Genomic DNA, 12,027 nt, shown 5'->3' with positions numbered 1-12,027 from the left:
AACTTAACATCCTTCCGCTCTACAATAGCATCAGAGGCATTTTGCCTCTTTTGTATGACCTTGAACTTATTTTATTCATTTAATTAATCTAATATTAAACAAACATAAATAAATTCTGACTAAACTAAACACTAAATTCGTTCTGTAAACATTGATTCATTTACATCCCTGCAAATAATTATACATATTTAAATGCAAAAAAGTACAACAATTCGAATCAAGTAAACAAATTATCAAATTTAAAGCATTTGAATTCTTATCTAGTAGCTCAAATTCAATTTCGTAATCAATCAAACAGAGTCTTGAATTCGAGAACCTGATACATTTTTAATAACGTCAACTCAAATATTGATTCAGCATTTTTAAACATAATTTCTAATTTTCTTTTAAAAAAAAACAAACCTATTCTGGCACATGGATTTATCAGTTAAAAGAGTTTCATGAACTATGTTAATCGAATCAATAATGTTAAATTTCTCATGATTATAAATTAAAGGTTAATGAACATATTACAGGGAATCACCAAGATAAGTTTCGACCACCAGACACAAGAAAGATTGAAAGGAGATAAATATAGCGTCCCTATACTCCAAAAAGAAACTTGTTGCGAAAAAGAAAAAACAAATGAGGGGAAAAACTAGAAATTGATCATAACTGGTTCCAACTACAATGGAGAGAGCATCAATCCACTCGATATTTGATCTTGGAAAATGTTGCTTTGTTGGTGAAGACTGACAAGTAACAGAAGTCTTGCCTACCTTGCTATAGGAAGGACCGACCCACAGCACTTCAGAAGGATGATCCGTGCCTTGAGAGCACAACTTTGCAAGATGATGAAACATAGAGTAGAGGGGCAAACCCCTTTTAAGACGAAATTGTTGAACAATCAACTATAGCAGGCGCGCCTGCTAATTCACAAGAGAATATGTGATGCAAACCTTTATCTGATGCAAGTTACGTAGCTGCTACTAGGGCAGCTTCTAGGAAGCATCCAGGAAACCAAATCTTCTGTCAGGCATCATCAGAGAAGAATGTCAAAGGCAAGAAATTCAGAGTACAAAATCTATCTGCTATTAATACACTATGATATCTGAAAGAGGATTATCCAGAAAATGAAACCTAAATAGTATAGAATCAGACCCAGAATGAGCCAAAATTCTTAGGAGAAACTCAACCCTTCAATGAGCAAAAATTTGTGCCCAGGTTTACAACCAATTCATAAGAAAATGAACAATGCGACCAGGCTTAGTAAAGCTTGTGTACACAAGTTTTGGGTTGGCAAAATCTAAATTAGATCAGCTAGAAAACAATAGCAATCTATTCAGTGAAGCTTAGAAAGCAACAAAGGATGCTTGTGTAATTTTAGATTAATTACACAACAATTTTATATGGAAGGTATTTTATCAAGTATCTGGTATCAAACCTATAAAATTCCATGCATTGTATCAAGTCCTATGAAGAAATACAAACTGTTACTCAGCTTTGGAATAAACTTGGACTACACTAGTGTTGTTTTACATTGCTCTACAATATGGATCAATAGATTTAAAGACAGCATCATAGAACAAACATAAGGATGAAAAGAAAAGCTGCTTACTTTAGATACTCGTTAAAAAGGAGCCTCAAGTGATTCATCCCAGATGTCACCACTTCCATTGGAGACATCTTCACAGTCTTCTTCCATGGACAATCTGATATATTCTCTATGTGCAAAACGATCCCACTCTGTCAAAGTTGGATTTTCACGTTCCTGAACAATAATAACAAAAAGATAATGTTAAATTTAGTATTACAGGAAACATTTCAAACTTGAAACTAGTGAAAATGCACAGTAATGCACTAACCTGCCGAATTAGAAATGGATCACGAGTTTCAAATGCCATAAATTTATTCAGATTGAAAAGGATATTAAAAATATTTCCCGAAAGTTTGCTGCCTTTCAAGTCTAGCAGTGTAAAGTAGCTCTCATTCTGCAAAAAATAAATTATAGCTTTTCACTGGTTGGAGGGTCAACCTAATATAAAACATTAGGAAAGCAGATTACCTCAGGTCCAATCATATCAATCATCTGGCACAGAATGTCCTCAAACAGTACAGCTTCTTGTGCCATACATTCCATTCGATGCAGCTGCTCCTCATAGAAAAATTGCATCTCGGTTGAGGTTATAATTCCATTACCATCCAAGTCTATACACTTGAACCTGCAAAACAAGCTCTCATTAAATATTTTACTGATATGGGCATTCAATTGAAACCTGGATCTACAAGAAGATTTATTTTCATGATTTAATCACACATGAAGAAACATTAAAGATGCTAAAATGCCAACAATGCTATATGATACGGCAATTAAGTGGGGGCCTCTGAGCTAGATTAAAGTCAAGAGGATTGGATGATAAGGCAGTCAAAGTCAAGGAAGGGTCAACCCTGTCAATCGCAGAGATTGCAGACCCATTTTGGGAAGGTGTCAGAACCTCTTTATGGTCTGACTTTTTTGGAAAATGCTTTGAGATTCGTGCATAGATACCACAGAGTACTATAAAAAGGGATCTCCATCTACAAGCACAGGTATGCGATGCTACATTCTTTAGACATGCTTGTAGCTACTGGTTATTCCACTATTCATCTACTCGATCACTAACTTGAGCGTCGGAGGGTTAACGTCAAGATCCCTTCCCTGGCTAACACTCTTTGTGACACATAGGGCAGCTTGGAGTCTTCGCTTGGTCAACATCCGCGTTGCCAGCAAGCCACCTTCATCGATTTCGGACATGATCACTATATCAATAATTCTTCTATTTCGTCACACATGCAGTAACAACAGAGGCGACATAAAGCCAACTAGAGTTTGAATCTTAGATTTCCTTTAATTTCAACTTGATTTAAAGTAAATATTTATTTGATAACAATAACTGCACAACATGAAGGCTAATTATGGGTTTTAGGCATGGGAAAAGTTACCACATCATCTTCACCAAAATGTCATGTTAATCTCAAGGTCAGCTATGTGACCTTCCATTGATGTGTAATGTTATGTTTCTGGTAACATTCAGATATTTTGAATTCCAATTTTGTTAATTAACTAGTGTTTCTTTGCTCTCCCTGTATCTTACATCATCAGCAAGGCATGGTTCGTGTTAGGCATGGACTCACACACCATGGCTTGTGTTAAGCACGGGCAATTTAGTGATGTTAAAGGGCCAGGGACTCACATGCCATGGGTTGTGTTAGGCATAGCCTTGCCCCAATAAGGTTAGGTGACACTCGTGCGGCCCTCAGGCCAAGCCTAACTTGCAATATTTTCTATAAAGTTATTACTAGGTTATTAGTATCAAATATTTTTAATAATATTTAATAAAATAATCATTTTAATAATATTTATTTTAAATTTTCTGGCATCTTTACTATTTTTATTAATTTTTTAAAAAAGAATTAAATATAAAAATCAGGCTCATGCCAATAGGGCGGGCCCAACATGATCTGGGCCTTTCAGGAGGTGCTAAAGTCTTAGTATTTTTGTAATTATTATATTTTCTGTGCACCCTTTTGACTAACTATATACACGGCATATTTTGAGAGGAACTATTAGTAAGTTAGGGAGAAGATTATATTCTTTAAAGCACTCTAAAGAAACACAAATTAAGTTACCATTTCTACATCACAGCTCTCAAAAATCACCAGTTCTACATCTTCTTAAGCATGCGTGATCTATAATTTCCATTGTAATCTATTTTATATGATTGCCTGAATTGATTTTTCTATTTTGTGAAATCAGATGGACATTTTATGATATCAATGCTCCATCTTAGAAAACTATCTACTAGATGTTGAGGTCCTACTATATGAGTGTATTATTTTATTTTCTGTGCACTTAAAACTATATACCAAGCGATGCATATCACAAGAGGAACAATTGTAACTTACCAATACTCAAGGCTAGGCTCGGATGACTTATCCTCCTCTGCTAGTATAAAATTCACAAAATCTTCATAGCCCATTTTGCCATCAACTTTACTTTTGAATTTCCTGGGAATCTAGATGAGGAAACAAATTAAGAAAAACAAATACAATTTGTGATAGCTCATATATCTTAGTATCTTAGTAACCTGAATCAACAGAAAAAAAAAGGGTAAACCTGTGAAAAAATCCTTTCAACAATTCTGTAGGTCAGTGCATGATTTCCATATTTGATAAGGTTTTCTTTGTCAATAAAGAAATCATGATCTGTATCAAGCTCCCAAAATTTGCAGTAAATCACATAAAAGTGCTCATATGAAAAGTACCTGCAGCCGCAGGAGCAGAACATAGAAGTCATTTTTTCTGTTCATAGTAAAATTAATTCTTATTATCAAGTCTAAAATAGAAAACAATTAGAAAATTGTTCTTTCTATAAACTACAACAAATTGTGAGTTCACTTAGGGCTCCTGGAAAAATAAAAGGAAGAAACCAGTGATTAAAGAGAAGGAAAACTGGAAAATTAGTTTATCTAGATGGAAGAAAAGAAAGAGAAAATCTATACAATTTTTCTCACCACTTAAGTACCAAATCAAGAAGAAAAGGAAAGAGAATATGAAGGATGGCACCTGACTGCTTGGCAAATTTCTCAACAGATTGTGAATAATTTAATTTAATTTTTAATATATTTTCCCTTTCCTTCCTTCAAAAGAAACAAGATAAAGAAAAATCATTGTTCTCCCCTCCTCTCTGCTTTCATATCCTTCCTTTTTTCATCCACCTCCAGTTCCCTTTCCCTCCAAGTAAACGTAGCATTAAGATGATAATATCATCATAGTTAGCCAACGGTTTTGTAAAGGATTTTTGCATTCACTTGACTGCTCTAAAGGATCAGACTCATGTATTCAAGATAGCTTGCAGAAGGTATTGTTTTGGTATAAGTCTCTCATAATTTTCATAACAAGGAAATAAATTCCAGATGAATCACATCGAACAACATAGAGAAATTTGTCTCAAGCAGTATCTGAACAACTTGAACACAATTTGGTAGTAATGGAAATTATAATTGCAAACTAATAACATCAGTAAGAAAATTAGGCATTATTATCCTCAGTTTACAAATGCACAATAACAGATAGTCTATTTTGGCTAAAAATTTCAGAAATAATATTAGCTAACCAATTTATCCATCTTAACAGTAAATGACTGAAATTAATCAGTACAAAGACAGTCTGTGAGCCAGCAATCTAGAAAATGGCCTTTTCTCACTTTCCTCTTATCAAATATAGCATTAGATTTAGATTAGCTAAGGAGATAACTAAAACTATCAAGATAAATCTAGACTTGTATAATCTTCACACAACCCCTTATATGTTGGCAGAAAGATTAGGGAGTACAAGACTAACCCAAGCCCAAAATATGAATTTAATCTGAGGTTTAAATTGAAAACACGAACTATTAGAATTTAGATGCTAGAACACCTAGTCTGATGTCATTTGAACTTTGATTGATCATTCATTCCTAAATTGGTTACTAGGAAATAAACCAATCAAGACACTCATAATAGACAAGTACATCTAATACTCGGTCAATCGAATCTAACAATATAGAAAATTAGCAATTCGTAATCCCCCAGTCTGATGCCATTTGACCTTTGATTGATCTTTAGACCCAAACATTGAGTTGTTAGGAAAGATACCAATCAAGACATCTATAGTGAATAGACTAGAGCACATCTAAGGTGAAGTCAAAATGATCTATCAATACCAAAAGTAAACAATTAGTTATTTGTAAGATTACTCAATAATGTGTTGACATCCTTGTACCACAAACGAATTCTTCGTTCACATTATATGGAGTACAGACAACAGCCATACACTGTATCTGGCCCTTTCTACAATCATGTGTCAATTCCACATCTCACTGAAAGGTTGTTTCAAGATTTATCATGAACCAAGTTTCACTTTTAAGAGATCAAATCCCACAGAGATAGCAGCAGGCATGCAACAATCAACAGATATAACTGAAGACATATAAAGCTTTTAGAATTTAGAATATTCCATTGATTATAATTGTAGATGCAGGAAACAGTTTGATATGTCTTCTATCAAAAATATAGAAACAAATTACCTTGCAAACATCCTAATTAAATAGTTATATTTATACTAGCTCTGAACAAAGATTTCCTTGAAAGAATGCTAGTTAGTAGAAAAAAAAAAGAAAAGTTGTAGGCCTCGACATGCACCAAGAAGGGAAACATGCACTCCTTTACCAATAATCAGTTAAACACCAATAGTCAATCATGTTATTATAGGTGGTCATTGATGTTGGGGCTCTCATTCCACATTGATATTTTAAGTTATATATACACCCCTTTAGATGAAGGGCGATAAATTATTTTCTTTCCCTCAAACTTTACAAATATTCAACTCATATCATATTTTCATAGCAAGTGACAAACCCTGAGAAGAATAAACATAAGAAAACAAAATAATTAGGACAGAATTGAAACAATATCAAGATTTCAAGTAAAAAAAGGATGTACAAGAAGTCACCTCAGGACTTTATTAATATCCTCCTCTTCATCAGCATGCTGCATTGCAGCAATTAAATTTCCCCGTTTCAATTCTCTTAGGGTAAGTTGACCATTGCCAGATCTATTCATATAGTAGAAAATTCTGTATATAACAGTTTCAGCTGGAAAGAAGATTGGAGACTCAAAAGAATGAAAAAGCAGATAAAAAAAGACAGACAGAGTAGCTTTGCTTTCTAAAAGTTATAATCAAAGAAGTTGCAGCTGTTTTCTAATGCTAAAAGCAAACATTAAGTTTTCATCATACCAATATTGAACAAACAACACAGACAAGGACAAGTATTTATTGTGGCCAACAATTAACCATTAACAATTACCAGAAATTAAGTAGGATGAATTTAGGCCTCCAAAGTTCAAACCAATCCTCCAACAGAATATCAATCAGAAATTACAAGATACCCATCAAAATCCATAGGTTCTCAACGTTTTTCTATACATATGTATTAAATGAAAAGCCACTTAAAAAAGCATATTATTCATTCTTTGATTGTTTAAATTAAGTATAGGTTAATTAGTATATCACAAACTATAGGTTAGTAACAATTATATCTCCAACTTTCAAATATGAAATATCATAACTTTATGCACAAATTTAGACATTTGACAATTTTATTCCAAGGTTAACAATTTGTTAAAAGAATTGATGAAGTAATGACCGCCAAGGAGGAAGTCTATATTATGTTTGAGAGGTGTAATTGTCTTATGATTTGTACTATTTATTTTGATAAATATAAATTTACTATTTGAGTGCACTTTACTTATGTGTTTGAATGATCTTAAACTCATTTAATGAATGTCCGCAATACGATTCATAGCATGAGAGAACTAGTGATTGGATCATAACTAGTGAGAATATCTATATGTGTAATTATGAAAGTATTGAAACATTCCTTAGTCAATAAATTGATGTATTCGGACATCATCAATTTTGTGAAACTAGCATGAATTATATTCCTTGGTCTAACCAAGCAGCTGTTACTCACTAGCTAGAGACATTGGGAGGTCGAGAGTTAAACGTGAATGCTAGTTATGGTAACTAGTTCATTGGAGTATCCTGTTGTAAGCCTTCATATGATTTTCTACATATATGGATATGTCTATGAAGTACTTACCGCAACTCGAGTGCAAGTTTCCTTCGAATTGAGGTATCCAAGTCATCTTGGTCATAGAGGCTTATACTTTGACATCTTAAACAAAGAGTCTCCAAGATGTGAACACAAGATGATTGAGTATAAGTCGAAGTGTCAAAGGTGTTTGGATAGCCCACATAAGATTCACCACTTTTTGTGAGGAGACGTATACCCTATGGCCACTTATCATGACTATTACTCAAAGTCTTTGCAAAGCATCATATGTTAAGAGTATGAGACTCTTAAACACATATAGGAATAATTTGAATCCACAGGACGAGGAAATATTAAGCTAGGTGTGACGTAGTCGGTCTAGTAGGGACAAACACATAGACCATATCTTGAACCAAGCGGGCATAGATGAGTGAAAGGAACAAAAAACGACTCACTAGCTGTTGAAGGGTTTAGAACTAGTTTTGGAATTAAATGTAATTTTTCAATTAATTGGAGATCATAATATACTACTAGGTGGCATTCATGATTAATCCGTAATTAAATAATTAATTATAGACGGTCAAGAAAAATCGAGAAACTATTGGGGCACATGCACTACGAGTGTCTAAAAGACATAAAATAAGTTTGAGAATTCAATTTTCAGATCAAGAGATAAGATATTTGGTTGGACTAGATAAAAGACAAATATAGAAGATATTTTATCGGAACAGAAGCACAGATGAGTCATATCTCTGATGGAAAAGTTAGACCCTATTTGGTTTAATAATAAACCAAAGTGGTTTGGTTTAAACCAGGTTGATCTGTTTGTGAACTAAACCAAGAGGTTAATGGGCCAAATTTTAGTTAAGGAATTGGGACCAGGTTTGAACTTTTTAATCCAACTCATCAAGAGAAACTATATAATGATATAGTAGGGAGAAATTTGTAAGAGAATTTCATAATTCATTGGTTTAGATTTTTAGAAAACCTAATCTCCCTCTCTCTCTCCTCTCCTCCGCCCACCTCAAGCCAAGAGAAAGAATTTTTTTCCTCAAGCTTTTGCTTCTTCTTCTTTCTCTTGGATCACATCGCCTCCACACTTGGCTAGTACTAATGGGAGGCGAACCTTGTTTCTTAGTTGCCTTGAAGAACTCGGCATGGATACGAATAGAGGCGAAGTTCGTGAACGTTGCTAAAATTGATGCCCTTTTCTCTACGTATCATCCGTAAAGTACGCCTAGAATAATTGTTATTCTTAAATTTTTGTTTTACAATTATGTCTGCATGATTGTATCCTGCATGTGTGTGGTGTGTGTTGTAATAAAATAGTTTTATTATCGTATTTTTGCTTCTGCGGAATGTTTTGCGAAACATGTTAAGCACACACTGCATCGGGCAGATACCAATAGTGGTATCAGAATATGATCGTGCTCCAACATGATCGTAAATTATTTTACGAGTCATACTTGGACAAAGATTGATTTTTGGAATTTTTTCTATTTTATTAAAAATAAATTATATTTTTGGAAAATTTTCTAATTTGTTAGGAAATTCTAATTTTGGAAAGATTATGAAATAATTTAGAAAATTTCATTTTGAAAATATTCTAGAAATAATTTAGAAAATTTTAATTTAAAAGATTCTGAATTCTTAAGAATTTCTATTTTTGAAAAGTTTCCTAATTTGTTAGAAAATTCCAATTTAAAAAAAATCTAAAATTAGGAAATTTGATTTTGAAAATATTCTGTAAATTAATTTCTGAAATTTTTCTTATTTTTATTTTGAAAAGTTTCCTAATTTATTAAGAAATTCCAATTTTGAAATAATTTAGGAAATTTTATTTTGAAAATATTCTATAAATTAATTTCTGAATTTTTTTCATATTTTTATTTTAGAAAGTTTCCTAATTTGTTAAGAAATTCTGTAAATTAATTTCTGAAATTTTTCCTATTTTTATTACAAATTTTCATTTTTTTTATAAAGCTTCCTAATTTATTAAGAAATTCTAATTTTGAAAAATTCTAAAATAATTTAAAATTTTTCAATTTAAAAATATACTGTAATAATTTAAAAAATTTAAATTGGAAAGATTATGAATTAATTAAGAAATTTTATTTTTGAAAAAATTTTAGAAATTCTATTTTTGAAAAGTTTCTAAAATAATTTAGAAAAAATCTAAATATAAAATATTCTGAATTAATTACAAAATTCTAATCATAAATTTCTTAATTTATTTGGCAATTTAAAATTAGGAAATTGTTTCCTAATTGATTAGATCTTTGTAAGTGAGAATAATTTCCTCGTTAAAATATGTAATTAAAATTTGAAAATTTACTTTTTAATTTAATTATAGGAATCTTGATTTATGGAAATCAGATGTTTAATCATCTTTGATTTACGAATAATATTATAACAACTATGACATAATTATGCTAGGTCATGTCATATATCATATAGATGCATTAATCAATTTTAATTTTATGTCATGATTAGATGTAGCTATATCATGCATGTGTGATGTCATGTCATCATATTTGTCATGCGTGTGATGTCATATAAATAGATCATATACATGATGACGATGAGACCTAAATCCCTTACAAAACATTAAAATTTACACCTTCCGTTAATATGGTAAGAACCAGACTTTGATTATTTGTTTGAGTTCGCGTGCCAAAGTCTAGCTCAACCTGATATTAAACATGTTCGAACCATTGAGATACGATCTCATGATTAATGGATTGGTTTTAATTTGAAGCATAATTTGTTGTGCCAAAGCCAAGTTTACGTGGATAAATGTGAAGTTGAATGATATACATTTGATGTATACATGTTAATGAGTTAGTAATTTGATGTTTATGCAAATATCAATTGGTTGATAGCATAATATGATAGTTGCGTATACGCAATATGTAATCAGTATATTTGATACCTACCACTGCAGCTAAGAATGACATGTCGTGCCAAAGCCAAGGTTGTTCTATCAAAAGCGGATATCAACCCACTTGGAGAAACACCTACCATCTCCCGTTTTCACAAGTATTGGCTCTTGAATTCGAAAAATAAGCCGGAATTTTATCATATGTAAATTTTTTACATAGTAAAATTATCTCTCTCACGTATTCTCGTTTTTGTATTTCTAAATTTATCATTTAATTATGACAATTTTGAATTTACGTTCGTTAATGGACTTGAATAAACTGACTGGCTGAATTTCTTAGACCGATTTTGAAACATGAGAATTGTTCTCATGGCTGAGAAACTAGTGTATGTCCGTGAAAAGACACTTCCCACAAATATAACAACACTAGACCAGATATTGGCCTTTGAAAATCAAATGGATGATTCTGAACTTATAAGTTGCATCATGCTGACCTCGATGTCTCCTGAACTACAAAAACAACATGAGCATATATATATATGCTTATACAATTGTTTTTCATCTGCGTGAGCTATTTGATGAGCAAGCTAAATCCGAGCGGTTCGAGGTCACCAAGCTACTCTTTTGCTCTAAGATGCAGGAGGGTTCATCTGCAGTGCAATTTGTGCTACAGATGAATGGCTACATTGAGCATTTTGAATTACTTGGATTTGCATTGGATCATGAATTAAGCATGGACTTAATTATGCACAGTTTACCAGCTAACTATTCACAGTTTGTGATTAACTTGCGGATAAACCGCATTGAAAATCCACAATTCCAGAGTTGATCAACACGCTTAAAAGACAGTAGAACCGGCAACAAAAGGCTCATGCCATCATTGTGGTAAGATGGGATGGCGAAGAAACGGTAAGATTTATCTTGAGTCTGTAAAGAAGAAGGCATCTAATGCCTCATCTGCTTTAGGTATTTTCGTTATTGATTGTCATGTTATTTCCTCCACTTAGATATTGGATATCGGGTGTGACTTATATATATGTAATAAGATACAGGGGCTAAGGAATAGCAGAAAACTCGTCAAGGGAGAAACAAATCTGTGAGTTGACAATGGAGCAAAGGTTACGACCATCGCCATCGGAACATATTTGTTGAAGTTTCCTAGCGGACTTGTCTTAGAACTAGATAATAGTTATTTCATTCCTGCACTAATAAAGAACATTGTTTCTATTTTTTGTTTAAATAGAAAAGATTTCCGTTTGACTTTTAGTAACAACTTTGTTATATAACTTAGAATGGTGTTTTTTATGGTACGAAAACTTTATACAATGGCATTTACACGTTAGATATAATCGGCAACGTATTCAATATCAAAACGAGCAACAAACGTGCTCAAAAAGATGATCAATGATCTTGTCCGAAATTGGGAAGGTGGAAAGTTGGGGATGTGGCGGCTTCGCTGACCGGCTGTAGACCTCAGCTTTGCTCTGTAAAACAAGTAACGTCAGTGTAGAGCCAGGAAAGGATCCTCGACGTT

At 32.7% G+C, this 12,027-nt stretch overlaps 1 protein-coding gene across 4 annotated transcripts in view; it reads right to left on the bottom strand.

Annotated features, from left to right (window-relative positions):
- Positions 1-463: 463 nt before the first annotated feature.
- The window catches only part of LOC121981822 (serine/threonine protein phosphatase 2A regulatory subunit B''beta-like), a 33,440-nt gene continuing 21,876 nt past the window's right edge, over positions 464-12,027 (bottom strand). The window contains exons 8-15 of one of the 4 annotated variants that reach the window (XR_006111939.1): positions 6,511-6,652; positions 4,136-4,283; positions 3,925-4,034; positions 2,045-2,201; positions 1,845-1,970; positions 1,598-1,750; positions 939-1,008; positions 464-821 (exon numbers count right to left, since the gene is read on the bottom strand). Coding sequence is in view for 2 of the 4 variants with exons in the window: in XM_042534569.1 (XP_042390503.1) it covers positions 1,610-1,750; positions 1,845-1,970; positions 2,045-2,201; positions 3,925-4,034; positions 4,136-4,283; positions 6,511-6,652 (824 nt within the window). In the remaining 2 variants the exon portion in view is untranslated. Of the gene's footprint in view, positions 1,009-1,597; positions 1,751-1,844; positions 1,971-2,044; positions 2,202-3,924; positions 4,035-4,135; positions 4,284-6,510; positions 6,653-12,027 lie in introns of all 4 variants that reach the window. The other 3 variants (XR_006111940.1, XM_042534569.1, XM_042534570.1) reach the window with 3 other exon arrangements.

This window comes from Zingiber officinale, chromosome 5A (assembly GCF_018446385.1).
Source record: "Zingiber officinale cultivar Zhangliang chromosome 5A, Zo_v1.1, whole genome shotgun sequence".
Classification (NCBI taxonomy): Eukaryota; Viridiplantae; Streptophyta; class Magnoliopsida; order Zingiberales; family Zingiberaceae; genus Zingiber; species Zingiber officinale.
The sequence above is the reverse complement of the archived record's forward strand: the minus strand, read 5'-3'. Positions and strand labels throughout refer to the sequence as shown.